General features: G+C 42.4%; 2 protein-coding genes across 3 annotated transcripts in view; one reads left to right on the plus strand and one right to left on the minus strand.

Annotated features, from left to right (window-relative positions):
- The window catches only part of RIOK1 (RIO kinase 1), a 30,069-nt gene extending 20,850 nt beyond the window's left edge, over positions 1–9,219 (plus strand). For both annotated transcript variants that reach the window (XM_033216144.1, XM_033216145.1), the window contains 5 exons: positions 1,888–1,953; positions 2,844–2,963; positions 4,415–4,468; positions 5,754–5,906; positions 8,524–9,219. In XM_033216144.1, the coding sequence (XP_033072035.1) occupies positions 1,888–1,953; positions 2,844–2,963; positions 4,415–4,468; positions 5,754–5,906; positions 8,524–8,634 (504 nt within the window). In that variant the 3' untranslated portion in view covers positions 8,635–9,219. The remainder of the gene's footprint in view (positions 1–1,887; positions 1,954–2,843; positions 2,964–4,414; positions 4,469–5,753; positions 5,907–8,523) is intronic.
- A 4,215-nt stretch (positions 9,220–13,434) lies between these two features.
- On the minus strand, positions 13,435–13,985 carry LOC117086693 (peptidyl-prolyl cis-trans isomerase A-like). The gene has a single exon (XM_033216146.1). The coding sequence runs from the start codon at positions 13,966–13,968 to the stop codon at positions 13,465–13,467; it is 504 nt and encodes a 167-aa protein (XP_033072037.1). The 5' UTR covers positions 13,969–13,985; the 3' UTR covers positions 13,435–13,464.
- Between the last annotated feature and the right edge of the window lie 5,956 nt (positions 13,986–19,941).

Here is a 19,941-nt window from a genome sequence, read left to right on the forward strand (position 1 = left end):
TCCTCTTTTTCCATTTCCTTGTAATACCTTCCCATTTCTGCCTTTGCTCAACTTTGCTCTGCCTTATGAACTTTAAAGCTCCGGTTAGAAAGCTCTTTGGAGGGGGATTTCAGCAGAAATTGTCTTCATAGGTATAGTCTCATATAACTATAATAGAAGTAGTCACATCGTGTCACTTATTATACTAAGTTCTTAATTCTGTCACCCTCAATTGTGAACTTTTATGAAACAGGAGTTTTGTGTATTGCCAAGTACCCAATATCTGGCCCATAGTAGGCAATCACATCTTAAATGGAATAAATGTCATTTTTATTCCTCAACTTTTTTTTCTTTTTTTTTTGGAAATGGAGTTTCCTCTTGTTGCCCAGGCTGGAGTGCAATGGGGCAATCTCCGCTTACCACAACCTCCGCCTCCTGAGTTCAAGCGATTTTCCTGCCTCAGCCTTCCGAGTAGCTGGGATTACAGGCATGCGCCACCATGCCCAGCTAATTTTGTATTTTCTGTAGAGATGGGGTTTCTCCATGTTGGTCAGGCTGGTCTTGAACTCCCGACCTCAGGTGATCCACCCACCTCGGCCTCCCAAAGTGCCAGGATCATAAGTAGGAGCCGCCGTGCCTGGCCTCTTTTTTTTTTCTTTTTTTCAACGAAGTTTCACTCTTGTCACCCAGGCTGGAGTGCAGTGTGCAATTTCGGCTCACTGCGATCTCCATCTCCTGGGTTAAAGCAGTTCTCCTGCCTCAGCCTCCCCAGTAGCTGGGATTACCGGAGCCCACCACCACTCCTGGCTAATTGTGTGTGTGTGTGTGTTTGTGTGTGTGTGTGTGTGTGTGTGTGTGTGTGTTTTGAGATGGAGTCTCACTCTGTAACCCAGGCTGGAGTGCAGTGGCACGATCTTGGCTCACCACAACCTCCACTTCCCGGGTTCAAGCTATTCTCCTGCCTCAGCCTCCTGAGTAACTGGGATTACAGGTGCGTGCCAGCATGCCTGGCTAATTTTTGTATTTTTAGTAGAGACGGGTTTCACCATGTTAGCCAGGCTGGTCTCGAACTTCTGACCTCATGGTCTGCCCACCTCAGCTTCCCCAAAGTGCTGGGATTACAGGCGTGAGCCACTGTACCTGGTCTAATTTTTGTATTTTTAGTGGAGATGGGGTTTCACCATATTGCCCAGGCTGGTCATAAACTCCTGATCTCAGGTGATCCACCGGCCTCAGCCTCCCAGAGTGCTGGGATTAGAGGCATGAGCCACCACGCGCAGGTCAGCACTGATTTTCATGTCTAAACTTAAAAAAAAGAAAAACTCTGCTCCCACTATTTTTTCCTTTCTTCTATATAGAGAAGAGAACAGACACTCAGTTTTACAAACCAAAAGAACCCTTTGGAATCTTTGTCACCCTCGTTTCAGTCATTGTTTGCTCAGAGAGCTTTCTTTGGCGGTTTATACTGCAGCAGCAATAGAGTCGTATATTCCGGATTTACAGCCAGCCGCCTTTGCAATTCCCTTCGCCCACTGCTCAGGATTTAAGGAATGGTTCTTTCATTCTTTAGGTCTCTGTATTCCTTTAGTAAATGCTACAGCATTTACTAAATGCAAAAGCTAATTATTTATATTTAGTAAAAGTAGCATAACTTTTGAAAAAGGGGAAGCTAGGGATTCCCCAGACTAGAAGAGTTTGATTTATTGTTACCTTTGGGTTGATGGCAGCCTTTTTGGTGAGGTCTGTGCTAGAAAAGTAACTTATACCATTAGAACTCACTAAATGCTTTCATAAGTGTGAGGAGGTGATACTTACAAAGACTAGAACAAGTTTATACCAAAACTGGAACATGGATGTGTTTTCTGCAGTTGGAATGTAAAAGAAAGTCATTTTTATTTTCTTTCCAAGGCCATGGAAATAGCATCTCAAAGGACCAAGGAAGAAAGGTCTAGCCAAGATCATGTGGATGAAGAGGTAGAATTTATTATCTGTTCACAGCCTTTGGAAACACTTGTGTTTTGAGGTTTTTTTGTTTGTTTGTTTTATGTTGCTAGAGCATAAACGTGATTTAAATACATAAGCAGCTTTTTCAAATGATGGTAATATTTCCTTGAGATGTATTATGGTAAATGATTTAAGTGAGCCAAGTTGGATAGTTTCCATTTCACTGTATTGGTCCACTCAGCAACCTGTTAGCCCATTGTCCTAGATGGAGAAAATTTTTTAAGAGTCTGTTAGGTTATAGGAGTCAAGAAGGAAAAGCCTGTTTTTAGTTTGCAAATGTGAGTTTTTAAATGACTTAAGTATTGATTCTAGAAATGTTGTAGATTTTAAATATTATGCCTTGATAAAAATGAGTCAGGGTGTTTTTTTTGAGGGAGCCATAGTAGCCTTTTTAAAAAATTCTCACAACTCTTCATGGTTGCCTGTGAGGTGCCCTGTGTTTGTCGGCAGCTCTCCACCTTTTTCACTGTAGCAGCTGGGTGTGTTTTGTAAGGCACAGCCACTCAGCGCTTGCCAACTGTCATTCCACCCCTTTCCCTCCTGCTCAGAAAAGCTTTTTGGAACACAAATGAAGGAGAAGTGTTATTCTAAGGATAACCTTGAATCAGCTCTAATGTTGTTTTTTTTTCCCCTCCTTAAAATAAGTCATATGCAAAATTTAGTGTTCTCTCATTAGCAGTGTTACTTTTGGGACACCACATCGCAGATGGGACACCAGTGTGTGCAGACAGCTTGGCCAAGCATCAGTGTTGTGGATGAATGAATATATAGACTCCCCTGTAACCTGATGGAGGAGTATGCTGTGTGAATGTGAGAAGTATATGAATAACAGTTTTGATTTTGCTTTTCCTCTCTGTTAGGTGTTTAAGCGAGCATATATTCCTAGAACCTTAAATGAAGTAAAACATTATGAGAGGGATATGGACCTAATTATGAAATTGAAGGAAGAGGACATGGCCGTGAATGCCCAACAAGATAATGTAAGTAGATTGGTTGGTGTATAGCAAGAAGCTCTTCAAAAGTAGTAGGGGACTGTCCCAAACCTATTTGGGCCTTTTAAGTTCCCCTAATCTTGGATGTTGGCTTCTGAGCTAGCAAGATGACTAACTGTGTTAACTTGTGTGCACAGTGAATGTAAAGGGAATTCATTGGAATTTATGAGAGGAGGTAACACATTTGAATGAGTCCAACAAGTTATAATTGTAGAAACAAGATTTGGATAGAAGTTTAGGCTATTAATGGTTATTATATGAGGTCCATTAACATATATTTCTTTAACATACATCATTCAGGAAAAATTTCTTTTTGGTAAAGGGCCAGATAGTAAATATTTTCAGCTTTGTAAGCCAAGAAATAGAATTAAGGTGATTATGTAGGTCCTTATGTAACAAGAGAGAAAAAACTTCACCCTCAATTTGTATTCGTGAAATTAGAAATACTTTAGTAATAATTGAATACACTTTTATGTAATACAAGTATACTAAAGAACAGTGGAATTATTCGATGTGGGGCAGATAATATTTCGCTTAATTGGGGCTCAAATTTTGTGTTTGCTATCTTCAAATTGATTGCAAATGTTTATCTGTAAAAACTACCAGGTAGGCTGGGCGCAGTGGCTTACACCTGTAATCCCAGCCCTTTGGGAGGCCGAGGTAGGCTGATCACTTGAGATCAGGAGTTCGAGACCAACCTGGCCAATATGGTGAAACCCCGTCTCTACTAAAAATACAAAAATTAGCCAGGCATGGTGGTGTGCTCCTGTAATCCCAGCTACTGGGGAGGCTGAGGCACAAGAATCACTTGAACGCGGGAGGCGGAGGCTGCAGTGAGCTGAGATTGCACCATTGAACTTTAGCCTGGGCTATAGAGCAGGACTGTCTCTCAAAAAAAAAAAAAAGACTGGATACGGAGGCTCATGCCTGTAATCCCAGCACTTTGGGAGGCCGATGTGGGTGGATCAGCTGAAGTCAGGAGTTCGAGACCAGCCTGGCCAACATGGTAAAACCTCGTCTCTACTAAAAATACAAAAATTAGCTGGGCATCGTGGCAGGCGCCTGTAATCCCAGCTGCTCAGGAGGCTGAGACAGGAGAATCTCCTGAACCCTGGTGGCAGAGGTTGCAGTGAGCCAAGATCATGTCGCTGCACTCCAGCCTGGGCGACAAAGCAAGACTCTGTCTCCAAAAAAAAAAAAAAAAAAGAAAACAACTATGAGGTTATGAGGTGGTGGTTGGATTTGGATTTGGCCAGTAGATCTGGTAGACAGAAATAATATTATAAACTTTCTGTGTTACAGTGAGATTAATTTTAGATACCTTTTTATAAAATCATAGGAGATGTTATTTAACCCACATTGTTCTTAGTAGTACAGTATGCATATTTCATTTTCTAGTTTTATGTTGATCCTTATTTTTTTTTCCTTTTGGTTATAAGATTCTATACCAAACTGTCACCGGATTGAAGAAAGATTTGTCAGGAGTTCAGAAGGTATGAAGAACATGTGTTACTGTTTGTTTATGTGAAAACACTTATAAAGGATATAAAACTCTAGTCATATTGTTTGTTTTTATTATTTAATATTATTAGAACTAAATGCTATTTTATATTGTTAAAATTTTATAATTGCTTTCAAAGTCTGTGGACATCTTCAGAAATGCCGTTTTTGTGTTCTTTCTAAACATAGCACTGAAATTTGGAAATTGTTTTTCTTTGTCTCTGAATTGTTCTGTGCTTGCAGGTGAGGTATTTATCTTTTTGTATTCTAGTTGTCATTTGTGGAGTTATTAATGATAGCCATTGTGCTTCTTGATGGTTTTTACAACCAGCTTAGGAAAACTGTGGAATGTGGTCTCCTACCAGGATATTACTTGTTAAAGAACAATCTCATGAGTTCAGCAATCCTGCTGTGCTGGATTCCTGTAATGTTCTTTTTTCTTAAAACAATCTTGTTTTGTTTTACATTTTAGAAGGGCAGGGATTAAATAATTCTAACTTAGGCAGTCATAAAAGCAATCTTTATTTCTTCATGTCTTCCTAATTGAAGACTTAAAGGATCACAGTTTGCTTTCTTAAAATCATGTCTTTTCTGTGGAAAGAATTGAATTAGGGGAATTCTGGTATTTTGCATTTCTAAGTTATAATAACAGGTGTCATAAGGAAGTTATGCTTTGGATTCCAGAGCATGAAGATTTTATTGCAGCAAGCTAGAAAATCTTGTACAATTGACTTCTAAAGATCTGTTTTTTTCCATATAAAAAGGAAACCTCACTCTTAAAAACTGCTGGGAAGCACTGTATTAAACAACTGCTAAATTTCAGGAAGTAATGAAAATTTCTCTTCTTTGAATATTGTTTTCCCTCTCATTTGCTAGAAATGTGGTTCACAAGAAAACAGCTGTGAAGTTATCCGTATAAATCTTTATTTTCTACCTCTGTGTATATTTTGCCTCTTTCCCAATCCCAACTAAATGACCCTGATTAGCTGAAAGAAGCAGAACAGTTTTGTCGTTGGTCTAGGTCACGCAGTAAAGCCCTGGTTCCTTCATTTGGGTATGTTCTTGAGCCTTACTTGGAGTGGCTACTTTCATGTTTCCCTCCTGATGTTCATTCTGGTGTTTTAATGTTTCAGTACGAGATGTTAGTTTTTAACATATATTTGCGAGCCTAAAATCTGAATTCTGGCATTAACACATTTAACAACAACACATAACTTGGCTTATGTGTTGTTTAGAATTACATGGTTTAGAATAACATGGTTCTTTAATAATTTCAAGGTCCCTGCACTCCTAGAAAATCAAGTGGAGGAAAGGACTTGTTCTGATTCAGAAGATATTGGAAGCTCTGAGTGCTCTGACACAGACTCTGAAGAGCAGGGAGACCATGCCCGCCCCAAGAAACACAGCACGGGCCCTGACGTTGATAAAAAAGTAAGCAATGAGATACATTCCCCTCTTCCTTAGTGTGGGAGCACAGCCACTCTTGTTTCTCTTTGCTCAAGGATCTAGCTAGATTGTGATGGCTGAAAACATTATTGATAAGTACCTCTAATTACAGTTTTAATACCTAGGTGTGAACTTGACTTTTGGTGGTAACGTTATCTCAAGATTGGACTGTTCATCAGAGCACCTTGGGCATTGCCTAGAGAGAGCACGCACTAAATTCAGTACATTTCATATGAAGTACAAGTGATGTTAGAGTTGACTCAGGGTAAATACTGAAGAACCATTTCAGGGGGACTTATAGCCCAGCTTGATGTTTCTGGAATCTGAAAGACTGTGTAATAGTCCCCGCTTCCGTGCTTTCACTTTCTACTGTTTCAGTTCCCAGCAGTCAGCCTTGGTTTGCAAATAGTAAATGGAAAATTCCAGAAATAAACAATGTATAAGTTTTGAATTGCTCACTGTCCTAAGTAGTGTGATGAAATTCATGCCGTCCTCTTCCATCCTGCCTGGGATGTGAATCACCACGTGGCACACACTCCCCACCCATTAGTCACTTAGTAGCCTTCTTGGCTATCAGTTCAGCGGCTGTAATGTTGTGGTGCTTGTGTGCAAGTAACCCTTACTTTGCTTAATAATGTCCATAAATTACAAGAGTAGTGATGTTGGAATTTCAGGTGTGCTTTAGAGAAGCCATAAAGTTCTTCCTTTAAGTGGAAAGGTGACCATTCTTGACTTAGCAAGGAACTCATGCCTGTAATCCTAGCACTTTCAGAGGCCAAAGAGGGCAGATCAGACCAGTCTGGGCACCAGAGTGATACCCTGTCTGTTAAAACATTGATGATGAGCACCTGTGGTCCCAGATACTTGGGAGGCTAAGGCAAGAGGATCCCTTGAGCCCAGAAGTTTGAGGTTCTAGTGAGCTGATCATGCCACTGCACGCCAGCCTGGGTGACAGAGTGAGATTCTGTCTCAAAAAAATAAATAAGAAAAGGAAAAGAATCATATGAAGTTGCTGAGATCTATGATGAGAATCTTTTATCCGTGACGTTGTGGAGAAGGAAAAAGATGTTTGTGCTGGTTTTGCTATCTCATCCCAAACTGCAAAAGTTAGGGCCACAGTATGTGATAAGTGCTTAGTTAAGATGGAAAAGGCATGAAATTTAAGGGTGAAAGATGTAAACAAAAACATCTTCCAGTTGACGGCACCATGTTGCACCAGAAAGCATTGAGCCTATACGAAGGTTTCAGAGGTTTCAACAAGAGTTCCCCTGAAATGAGTGACACCAGGCCATTTACTGTAAGGAATAAACAGGTTCAGGAATAGGTTTGGACTAAACAGAAAAATTACCAGAGAGGCTGCATCTGCCAATGAATAAGCTACTGTCATATGAGTATGATACTGTGGGATATTTTGAGAGTGAGAAAGACCACATTCAAATAACTTTTATTATAGTACATTGTTACTATTCTATTATTAGTTATTATCGCTTACTGTGCCTAATTTATAAATTAAACCTCATCATAGGTATGTATATATAGGAAGAAACATAGTGCATATAGGGTTTGGCACTATCCACTGTTTTAAGCATCCACTGGGGGTCTTGGAACATATATCCCCCATGGATAAGAAGGGACTCTTGTATTTCTTTAATTCCTAGCCATAGACATAAGAGACACTGCTCACTGAATGCTATGTAACTATTATTATTCCATCTTAGTCTAATCCTTTAAACCATATACAATGTGGGTCCCAAGACTTCTGAGGGACATACTCAGCTGCTAGCATATTTTCTCGTATGTCTACTGGAAACACATATTTTGTCTCTTTCCAATGTCTGTTTCTGTTAGAATATGGAACTTGTAAAGAAAAGTATTTGCAAACATTTACTAACATTCTTAGGGATATTTCTGTTTGGCTGTCTTCACATTTCTATTAAGGAAGCTCAAGGCCAGTTATGGTGGCTCATGCCTGTAGTCTCAGCTACTAGGGAGGTTGAGGCAAGAGGATTGTTTGAGCCCAGGAGCTTGAGGCTGCAGTCCACAATGATGCTGCTACTGCCCTCCCGCCTGGGTGACAGAGTGAGTCTCTGTCTCTAAAAAGAACAAGCTCAAAGACAATTTTCACCCCAAGTTCTCCACCAACCCATAATCATTTTATTTTCTTTGTTTTACATTACACTCACTTTTCTTCTTCTGTGTGTATATTTCATTTAGTTATAATAAGAAGAAGAATACTGCAGGTGGGTGCAGTGGTTCATGCCTGTAATCTCAGCATTTTTGGAGATTGAGGTGGATGGATCACTTGAGCCCAGGAGTTCGAAACCAGCCTGAGCAATCTGGTGAAGCCCCATCTCCACCAAAAAATACCCAAAAAACCTAGCCAGGTGTGGTGGTGTGCGCCTGTTGTCCCAGCTACCCAGGAGGCTGAGGTGGGAGGATTGCTTGAGCCCAGGAGGTGGAGGCTGAAGTGAACCGTGATCATACCATTGCACTCCAGCCTGGGCAACAGAGCAAGACCCTGTCTAAAAAACAAAAAAACAAAAAACAAAAAAATGCATACTCCAAATGAATGAAATTTGGCTTTTTTGTTTGCTTTTTACAGGAAAGAAAAAAGATGGTCAAGGAAGCCCAGAGAGAGAAAAGAAAAAACAAAATTCCTAAACATGTGAAAAAAAGAAAGGAGAAGACAGCCAAGACGAAAAAAGGCAAATAGAACGAGAACCATTTATGTACAGTCATTGTCATCAGTTACTTTTCTCGCCTGAACTCTAAGCTGCGTCTGGAAGATGGCTTATTGATTTTAACCAAATTGTCATCATGTCTGTCTGTGAAGACAGATTCAGTGTTTTCATGTAATTATGTAAAAAGCTCTAAGCTCTAGAGTCTAGATCCAGTCACTGACTCTGGTGTTGACAGAGGATTTATTTAAGCTATTATTTTAATAAAGAACTTTGTACATTTTTATTTTTATATGTTTTTCTCTTACAAATATGTTTTTGGAAGCATGATAAATATTTAAATGTAGTCAATATCAATAACTCTTACATGAGTATCCAGAGGCACTCATGGGAAAATTGGTTTTGCTTCTTTGTACACACCAGAGACCCATCTGAGGTCATCTGATTTTAAGGCCATGTTTATGTAAAGGGAATTTCACTCACAATTCAGCTGGCTGTTGATTTAATCACTCACTGCACCTCTGCCCTTGTGTGTATTGGTGATCATTTGTAATGCTCTTACACTTCATCTTTAATGTTCTTTTGGGAGCTAGGACCTCTCAGTTCATCAAGTTTGTTACGTTCGGTCATTTGGCATATTCATTCATTCATCAAACATTTGAGTATTTTAGTTGCTGGGGATACAGCAGAAAACAAACTAGGCAAAAATTACTACCTTTGAGTAGTTTACATTTTGATAGGAAGATAAGACATTAACCAAAATAAGTAAAAAGTGGTGTATCAGCAGATGATAAATTCTGTGGAGAGAAATAATGCAGAGATGAGAGGGCACCTATAGATGCAGGAGTTTGCAGTTTAAAATAGGGTTCCTGGAAAGGCCTTACTGAGGGCTGATATTTGAGCAAATACTTGAAGAAGGTGAATCGTGTGCATAACAGGAAGGAAGAACATGCCAGGCAGAGCAACCAGCAGCTGCAAAGCCCTGAGGCAGGAGTGTACGTGACATCTTCCAGAAACAGAGCCGAACACCATCATCAAGGGAGAAAGTAGTCGATGCCATCAGATAGTGTACGGCTGTGGGAGGGTTTTGGCAGGGGAGTGATATGATCTGACTTCTGTTTTAAAAGGATTACTCTGGCCTCTGTGGAGAATCGACCAGGAAGGAAGGGTAGGAGACCAGTGGGTATGTTCACTTAAGTAAACCCAAGCAAGAGACACTGATGGCTTGGTATAGGGTGGTGGCTGACGTGAGAAGCGGTTGCACACTCTAAGGGAAGAGATGAGATTGCGAGGACTGAAGGGTGACTTCAGGGATTCTGACCTGAGCAGCAAGTGAGATGACTGGAGTTGTCACTTACTGTGATGGGAAAGACTGTGGGTAGGAGCAGGTTTGGGGAGGGTAGGAGGGTGAGATAAAATAAAATCTTACATTGCAACATAGCACAGATACTAAAAGAAATTACCAATAGAGTTTTTTTAATGGTACATTTTATGTTAGAAGTGACTATTGTAGTCATTACATTTAGAAATAATTTCCAAAAACCAACCCCTAGTTTTCACTGAAACTTGAGGTTCAGTCCTGCTTATTTGACTGGGTTACTGGGGGAAATCATTTGAGCTCTTTATTGTGTTTATTTTGACTTTAAAGTTCAACATGTGAAATATAATTTCAATGAAACACAGAAATAATCCCTATGAAATAGTCTACAGTTAGCTCAACGAAAGAAAAAGCAAAAGCAGACATCAATCCTGCACACATCTGGGGAGTTTATCTTCAGGATCTTCCAATTCTTGCGTTTGTTTCGGTCTTACTCTCTGATATGGTATGTTTGCCTCAGGAGGTCAAGCTCCTCAGCGCTATCTTTTGCTGAATCTCACGCAGTTTCCAAGTTTGGAATCAGTGCCACTTGACCAGATGTAGCGATAGCAGGATCGTGGGGCAGTTCATTCTCTTACATTGCTACTGGGAGGAAGTGACTTGTAAAACATCAAGAGTTGGTAATGAATATTCTAACCTGAGAAAAGCTTTTTTGATACCCCTCTTGCTGATACGGCTGTATCCTTGTTTGGATTCTGGGTCATAAGGCTGTGGCTGGTTTAAATAGCCACTCATCGTGTTCTTGCCAACCTTGTCTGAAATGACCGTCCTCATCAGAAGGCTTAGAAGGAGCCTAATCTTAGGCAAACAACTAGCAGGGCTGCTTGCTGACTTTGATAACAATTGAGTTTTGATTGTTTGGCAGGTTTTAGGTTAATGGATTATTGGTTGTACAGTTACTTTCTATTTGGAAAGGTGAAGTTTGGGTCTGTTGGCCCAAAGCTGGGGACAGTATTTTGGTGGTTGTAGATATATCTGATTTCATGTTTTGTTGATTATTCTCATTCATCAAAATAATGCAGATGTTTCTAAAAGTTTGCTATGAGAAATCTAGATAACTTATTTGAAGCACAAAATTACAGCTCTTTCCTATGCTGCTGTCACTCATTCCTCCTTTGATAAACCTGTTTAGGAATAGAATATTTCTCAGCCGGAAAGTACCACCATTTCTTTTTTTTTTTTTTTGAGATGGAGTCTCGCTCTGTCACCCAGGCTGGAGCAGTGGCGCGATCTCGCCTCACTGCAGCTTTCACCTCCCAGGTTCAAGTAATTCTGCCTCAGCCTGCCGAGTAGCTGGGATTACAGGTGCCCGCCACCACACCTGGCTAATTTTTGTATATTTAGTAGAGACAGGGTTTCACCATGTTGGCTAGGCCGGTCTCAAACTCCTTACCTTAGGCGATCCACCCACCTCGTCTCCCAAAATGCTGGGATTATAGGCGTGAACCCCGACTCCAGGCCAGCACCACCATTTGAATGTGGTCTTTTAGTGGAGAAATGAGAATGGTGGCAGATCTTTGCCCAGGTCTGTCTGATCAAGTATGAATCCATGGTTCTTGGCTAACATCAGGTTTTCTTCAGCTTTATCGCTAACTTGATGAAGACAGATCCAAGATGTTGAAAAACTTTATAGCTTGGTACTAAGAGTTGTTTGAGATCTTTCCTTTTCATGAGTATTCTGTTTAATTCTGTGCCAGCAGCTTGTTTCTTGGCTGTGGGCCCATCCTGTTTTGTGACTGATTTCATTAACCTTTTGGCTCAGAAAAGAAAGAGATTAAATAAAAGTTCTTCCAGATGCAGGTAAAAATGAAATTTAAGGACATCTCAAATGTCAGGCTGTGAATGCTATCTCTAAAAAATCCTTTTCATTTTCAAAAACTTGATAAGCTCTCTAATTTCTAGTGGTCTATACACATCGTAAATAAAGACCTTGAATGTTCAGAGCTTTGCTTTGATTTCTGAGGTTTACTTTTTTGATGGAAGAGCTAAAAGAATTGGCAGCGTGAGCACATTCTCCTTAAGTATAGTTTCCCATGAAGATTTCAGGTACAGGGATCAAAACCAAGAACTCTCCACATTCTGTCTCCTACATGGGATTACGGTGTCACATTCCCTGCATTTTGGTTGGAGTATTTAACTTTCATACCCTTTGGGTTTGTGTTGCCTTGGACATGAAGGCTTTGAAGTGTTTCAGGGGAAACCATAATATTGGTGTGAAATCATTAAAGCCAGTTTTGTAAGGAAAGAATTACTGTCTTGCATCTATGCCTTCCAGAGATCTTAGTCCCAGTTGATGGTGGTGTAGAAGCCTCTGAATTTGGAGAATATTGACTGCATTTGTGGAATTCTTGACTTTGGTTTTCAGCTTGCTTTCTTTTTCTGTGTGACTGCACGTCCTGCTTTGGTTACTGGCTGGTCATGGTTGTGAGGAGGTGGCCCTTACAGCTAGAGTAGCCTCACTGCCACAAAATCCTTTTTGCTTTCTTTCTTTTTTTTTTTTTTTTTTCTTTCAGAATGATAAGAGTTTCTTCTGGCATAAAGCAGAAAAGCAGAGCCATCTCCAAGTCTCGGAGACAGGTTTCCATTGCCTTTTATTGGTGCTATGTTTGGATTTGTTTAAAGGCTGATTAACTTTTGTCATCTTTGGGTGAACTTGTAGCCATTACAAATTCTGTACAGTATATATCTGGCATAAGTCATATAACTTGGCAGTGAAAAACTAGTGACTTTGGGGCCAAAACATTGTTGGAGTCAGGATGCTAGAATGCTAAGTTGGAGAGGCTGCGGTGAGAGAATGGGGTGTTAGAAGTCGTAGTATAGAGGTTGCCCTTGCTGGCGGTGTCTAGGATACAGCCACAGGCGTGAGTGGCTGTAGTAGGTTAGCAGATAAAAGCACTGAAGGCCAGAAGGGCAAGGACCGAGGCAGAATTGTGGAAAGTCATTCGAGTTCTGATGGGCATGGTTTGAGAGTATCAGAGACAAGCTTAAAATGTTCAGAGCGAGAGGTAGTGCGCTGCAGGAGGGGACATCACCCATGCCCATGATGGAGGGGAAATGAGTGGGCATCTGATGACACAGGGCAGAAGAGGGCAGCAGTGAAGAGGCGCCCGAGAGGACAGCCAGAGTGTAGATGCAGTGAGGAGAAGGGAACCCTCAGAAGAGGAGTTGGGAATAAAGGGTTTATTTTATTTTATTTTTTTTATGGTGCATGACCATGAGCACTATGGGAGTGTTTCAGGAATCAGAAAGGTGAGAAGAAGGGTCTTCTTCTTGTTGTTGTTGTTATTTAGTTTTTATTTCATAATCATAAACTTAACTAAACTCTGCAATCCAGCTAGGTGTGGGAGGGAACAAGGAAAACATGGGACAGTTCCAAAGGGAACTGCAGCAAGAGCACAAAGATTCGAGAATACTGTGAGCAAATGGGGTGGAGGGTGCTCTCCTCAGCTGCAGAAGGAATGGTCTGGGGGTGAAGATAAAACACAAGTCAAACGTATTCGAGTTGTCCACAGTCAGCAATGGTGATCTTCTTGCTGGTCTTGCCATTCCTGGACCCAAAGCACTCCATGGCCTCCACAATATTCATGCCTTCTTTCACTTTGCCAAAGACCACATGCTTGCCATCCAACCACTCAGTCTTGGCAGTGCAGATGAAAAACTGGGAACCGTTTGTGGTGGGTCCAGCATTTGCCATGGACAAGATGCCAGGACCTGGATGCTTTAGGATGGAGTTCTCATCTTCAAATTTCTCCCCATAGATGGACTTGCCACCAGTGTCATTATGGTGTGTGAAGTCACCATCCTGACACATAAACCCTGGAGTAATTCTGTGAAAGCAGGAACCCTTATAACCAAATCCTTTCTCTTCAGTGCTCAGAGCACGAAAATTTTCTGCTATCTTTGGAACCTTGTCTGCAAACAGCTCGAAGGAAACGCGGCCCCAGGGCTCGCTGTCGACGGCAATGTCAAAGAACACGGTGGGGTTGACCATGGCTAATAGTACGGGGTTTTCCTTGGCAGAGGCGTCTACAAAGCTGAAGAGGGGTCTATTTTTTACTGGACCTCAGGTGTACCTCCCACTGTGGGGTTGGGTGCATCAGGGTCTCAGACCCTGACACCATGAAGAAGGCAAATGCTGTAACCACTGTGGAAGTAATAGTACTACCTCCCTCATAGATTATTGTGAAGGATGCTGAGAAGAGCTGGTGGGGAACTTTGCAATGGATGGATCAGGCTGATAGTACCTGAACCCATTGCTTTGTCAATCAAAGTGGAGCAGCCAGCCCTGCAGGTGCTCCTGTTGTGATGTAAAAGGAAGTATATAGAACCGTCTACAAAATACCTCACCTGCCCCTAAAAACACTGAACCTGAACTATGTGGCCACTAGATATAACTAGGAGTTTACAGGAAATACAGGACACAGGAACAGGATAAATGATCCTATGAGGACACAACCAAATCTGGAATAAGGAAGAGTCCATATGAAAAAAAAAGGGAAGGCCGGACACGGTGGCTCACGCCTGTAATCCCAGACTTTGGGAGGCCTAGGCTGGCAGATCATGAGGTCAGGAATTCAAGACCAGTCTGGCCAACATAGTGAAACCCTGTCTCTATTAAAAATACAAAAATTAGCTGGGCATGATGGCACATGCCTGTAATCCCAGCTACTTGGGAGGCTGAGGCAGGAGAATCGCTTGAACCCAGGAGGTGGAGGTTGCAGTGAGCCGAGATCGCGCCACTGCACTCCAGTTTGGGCAACAGAGTGAGACTTTGTCTCAAAAAAAAAAAAAAAAAAAGCACAAGTGGTTTCAGACCACATATCCCCATGCTGTGTACTGCATTTGGATCCTGATGAAATCAAACCAATTGTAAAAAAATGGGGGTGGCGTTTTAAAAATAAGGAAGTTAAAAATGAAATATATATTAGATGGTAGTAAGGAATTATCCATTTTATTGGATATGATAGTGATATTATGGTTACATTTCTTAAAAATGTGTTACTTCCCGAGTATCTATGAAGTCTTTATGAATAGGATGTCTGGGATTGTTTTAGAATACTCCACCCTGTCTCTAAAGAAAAGTGGCAGTAGATGAAGCAACATTTGCAGAATGTTAATAATTGCTAAAGCTGGGTAATGGATATGTGGGGATTCATAATACTGTTCTCACTGTTTTTGTATATAAAAATTTCTCTAACAAAAAGGTTTTTAAAAACAAATTTTTTTTTTTTTTTTTTGAGACGGAGTCTCGCTCTGTCGCCCAAGCTGGAGTGCAGTGGCCAGATCTCAGCTCAGTGCAAGCTCCGCCTCCCGGGTTCACACCATTCTCCTGCCTCAGCCTCCTGAGTAGCTGGGACTACAGGCGCCCGCCACCTCGCCCGGCTAGTTTTTTGTATTTTTTAGTAGAGACGGGGTTTCACCGTGTTAGCCAGGATGGTCTCGATCTCCTGACCTTGTGATCCGCCCGCCTTGGCCTCCCAAAATGCTGGGATTACAGGCTTGAGCCACCGTGCCCGGCCTAAAAACAAATTTTAAGAGTGTCTCACTCTCTTGCCCTGGCTGGAGTGCAGTGGCACCTTCTTAGCTCACTGCACCCTCAACCTCCTGGGCTCAAGTGATCTTCCTGCCTCAGCCTCCCTCGAGTGTCTGGACTCAAGCAATCCTCCTGTCTCGGCCTCCCAAAGTGCTGGGATTACATCCACCACACCCAGCCAATAAAACGTTTTCTAAAAATGTGTTAAAGTATATTGAGCACTCAATATGGCTTATCACATAGTAGTGCTATATTATACAAGTGTCTACATATTTGTTATTTTACTTACTACTTTTAGGTAACTTCTTTTGCCTAGGCATCAGGTTTAACCATGTAGGCTAAGAAGATAGGTCTAGGCAGAATTATAATGCCAGTAATGACCTAGCTTCATGTCATGAAATGCCCTTTTGGTTCTGAAATTTATATCCTATTAGTGGGTACAGTAAGAGAACTTGTATATTGAACAAATGCAGATATAATTCATTTTGCCAACCTGATCCCTGTTTTAAAAGACAGTATCAGCCAGGCACGGTGGCTCATGCCTGTAATCCCAGCACTTTGGGAGGCCAAGGAGGGTGAATCACCTGAGGTCAGGAGTTCGAGACCAGCCTGGCCAACATGGCAAAACCCTGTCTCTACTAAAAATACAAAAATTAGTCAGGCGTGGTGGTGTGTGCCTGTAATCCCAGCTACTGGGGAGGCTGAGGCAGGAGAATCGCTTGAACCTGGGAGGCAGAGGTTGCAGTAAGCCGACATCGTACCACTGCACTCCAGCCCGGGTGATAGTGAGACTCTGTCTCAAAAAAATTAAATAAAAGAAGGCCGGGAGCAGTGGCTCACGCATGTAATCCCAGCACTTTGGGAGGCCGAGGCAGGCAGATCACGAGGTCAGGAGATTGAGACCATCCTGGCTAACACGGTGAAACTCCATCTCTACTAAAAATACAAAAAAAAAAAAAATTAGCCGGGCATGGTGGCGGGCACCTGTAGTCCCAGCTACTCGGGAGGCTGAGGCAAGAGAATGGCGTGAACCCGGGAGGCGGAGCTTGCAGTGAACTGAGATCGCACCACTGCACTCCAGCGTGGGTGACAGAGCAAGACTCTATCTCAAAAAAAAAAACACTATACCACTTCTGTGAGACCTGTCCTAACCACTCTTTGAAATTGCCATCCTGCCTGCTTCCCGAAGGCTCCACATCCTTGTCAGATCACTTGCATTATTTTTCTACAGCTCTTCTAACAAACTAAACTCACATGTTGAATTTACTTATATATACCCTGTCTCTTTCCTCACCTTCCACCTCTGTCTACAGTGTAAGCTCCACAAGGGCAGGGATTTCTCTCTTTGTTTTCTTTTGTATCCCTGCTCCTAGAATGGTGCCTGAAACACAGTCAATGCCCAATAAAGACTTAACTGAGTAATATGTTGTATTTCCTAAACAAAGATCAGGCTATTCGAGCCATGGATCACACCCCTCACATTCATAAAAATGAAAATTAGGAGTCGATGTGGGTTGATCTGCACCTTCTAATCACACCATCCCTGTGACCAGCGGCCATGTTTTCCAATGGCAGCTGGAGTCGGGTCTGTGGGTTCAAGTGCTACACCCTGCAGCAGAGCCTGTTTTGTCATTGACCCTTGGTGCGGGAGGCACTCAAGCCAATGGAACTGATTAGACTACGATTCAATTAGACTAAGATAATCGAGGAATGTTGCTATTTTAATTTTGACCATGTGAGACCATTTGACTATCATCCAAAGGGCTCAGCCAAAAAAAGATTGCCTAATGAGTTAATCCTAACTCACCACAATATATGAGAAAATGGGGCTGGGCACGGTGGCTCAAGTCTGTAATCCCAGTACTTTGGGAGGCCGAGGCAGGTGGATCATCTGAGGTCAGGAGTTCAAGACCAGCTTGGCCAACATAGTGAAACCCCGTCTCTACAAAAATACAAAAATTAGCCTGACATGATGGCGGGTGCCTGTAATCTCAGCTACTCAGGAGGCTGAGAGGGGAGAATCACTTGAACCCAGGAGGCAGAGGTTGCAGTGAGCAAAAGAAAAGAAGAAAAAAAAAAGAAAATGGGAAAATGGGAGGCTTTTTTTTTTCTTTTTTTTTGAGACAGAGTCTCGCTCTGTTGCCCAGACTGGAGTGCACTGGCTTCATCTCCACTCACTGCAAGCTCCGCCTCCCGGGTTCACGCCATTCTCCTGCCTCAGCCTCCCGAGTAGCTGGGACTACAGGTGCCCGCCACCACGCCCGGCTAATTTTTTTTGTATTTTTAGTAGAGACGAGGTTTCACTGTGTGAGCCGGGATGGTCTCGATCTCCTGACCTCGTGATCTGCCCGCCTCGGCCTCCCAAAGTGCTGAGGTTACAGGCATGAGCCCCCCCGGCGCCCGGCCCGGAGGCTTTATGAAATCAGGACACGTGTTCACACGTCGTCATCTCTTCCCAAACTTTATAGCTGAAAAATTTAAAGAGCTATTAATTCCAAGAGATGGCCCTGAGTTTAAACAAGACCTCTGCCTACTTGACAGCCTGACAAATTCCCACAGTGACATTGCCATGATCCTTTCCTCCAACAGGGCGTGAAATAGTGCCCCAGCCCCACGGGACTGGTGTGATTGCTAGTGGGTACTTAGTCTTGCCGAATCTAATTTTTCCTTAAATAGTACCAATATGACAGCAGTGTTGGGAGGTTGTCTCCTGCTGCCTCTGCATGTAGACATTGTCAACCTTGCTCAAGGGAAATGGGGTTGCCGGCTTTAGTCCAAGGTCCCTCTTGGCTGTTACTGGTAACCTGCCATGGAACTGGGCAAACCTCTTTCCTTTCGGGTGAAATTGCTCATCTGTAAATTGAGGGAATTGGGTTATCTAGTCCAACTTGGTCTAGACGGTCATAACATTTCGTCTTTAAAATTCTGTTATTGAAAAAAAAAAAAGATTTGGAACAGCCAGGTTGGAATTACAACTCCTGAAAGGACTTGTTCATTAAAAATATAATAGCCAGGTGCGGTGGCTCATGCCTGTAACCCCAGCACTTTGGGAGGCCGAGGCAGGTGGATCACGAGGTCAGAAAATCAAGACCATCCTGGCTAACACGGTGAAACCCTGTCTCTACTAAAAATACAAAAAATTAGCCGGGCGAGGTGGCGGCGCCTGTAGTCCCAGCTACTCGGGAGGCTGAGGCAGAGGAATGGCGTGAACCCGGGAGGTGGAGCTTGCAGTGAGCCGAGATCGCGCCACTGTGCTCCAGCCTGGGTGACAGAGCGAGACTCCATCTCTAAATAAATACATACATACATACATACATAAATACATAAATAAATAAAGGGTTGAAAATGCCAATGATCACACAGATCAGGTATGCTTTTTCTATGAATCATAATCTCATAAGGCAACTTTTACTCTGTGCTATTTTAATTTTGCGATAGGCATTGTTCATTGGCCTTGCAATAATGTTTGCTCCTCTAGAGGGAGGTGTGCTCTTGGGTTCCGATTACTAGCTTGTACTCAAGCAAGCGGAGAGGCTGCTGAGGGCCAAAACTGTAGACTGTGCAGGACAGCAGGCATTCCCCTCAAAGAAGGATTACATCAACAGACCCTGATGATAGTGGGGGCATGTTTGGTGGTTGATTTTTTATTTTTTATTTTTTATTTATTTATTTTTTTGAGACAAAGCCTCACTCTTATCTCCCAGGCTGGAGGGCAACGGCGCGGTCTCAGCTCACTGCAACCTCTGCCTCCCCGCTTCAAGCCATTCTCTTGCCTCAGCCTCCCGAGTAGCTGAGATTACAGGTGCCTGACACCACGTCTGGCTAATTTTTGTATTTTTAGTAGAAACGGGGTTTCACCATGTTGGCCAGGCTGGTCTCAAACTCCTGACCTCAGGTAATCCGCCCGCCTCGGCCTCGTAAAGTGCTGGGATTACAGGTGTGAGCCACCACACCTGGCCTGTTTGGTGGCTGATTTTATAATTAATCCTCATTAAAGAACTCCTGAGGAACTAACTCCTCAGTAACATTTTTCAGAAGTTGTCGTTCATCCAATCAGGATTTGGTTTACTTTAAAATAAGCTGGGTGCAGTGACTCACACCTGCAATCCCAGCACTTTGGGAGGTTGAGGTGGGCGGATCACCTGAGGTCAGGAGTTTGAGACCAGCCTAACCAACATGGTGTAATCCCGTCTTTACTAAAAATACAAAATTAGCCAGGTGTGGTGGCACATGCCTATAATCCCAGCTACTTAGGAGGCTGAGGCAGGAGAATCACTTGAACCCAGGAGGCAGAGGTTGCAGTGAGCCAAGATCGCACCACTGCACTCCAGCCTGGGCAACAACAGTGAAACTCCGTCTCAAATAATAATAATAATAATACATAAAATAAAATGAAACACATGCTTTAACAAAAGAATAACAATAACAAAA

This window comes from Trachypithecus francoisi, unplaced genomic scaffold, assembly GCF_009764315.1.
Source record: "Trachypithecus francoisi isolate TF-2019V2 unplaced genomic scaffold, Tfra_2.0 Lachesis_group10, whole genome shotgun sequence".
Classification (NCBI taxonomy): Eukaryota; Metazoa; Chordata; class Mammalia; order Primates; family Cercopithecidae; genus Trachypithecus; species Trachypithecus francoisi.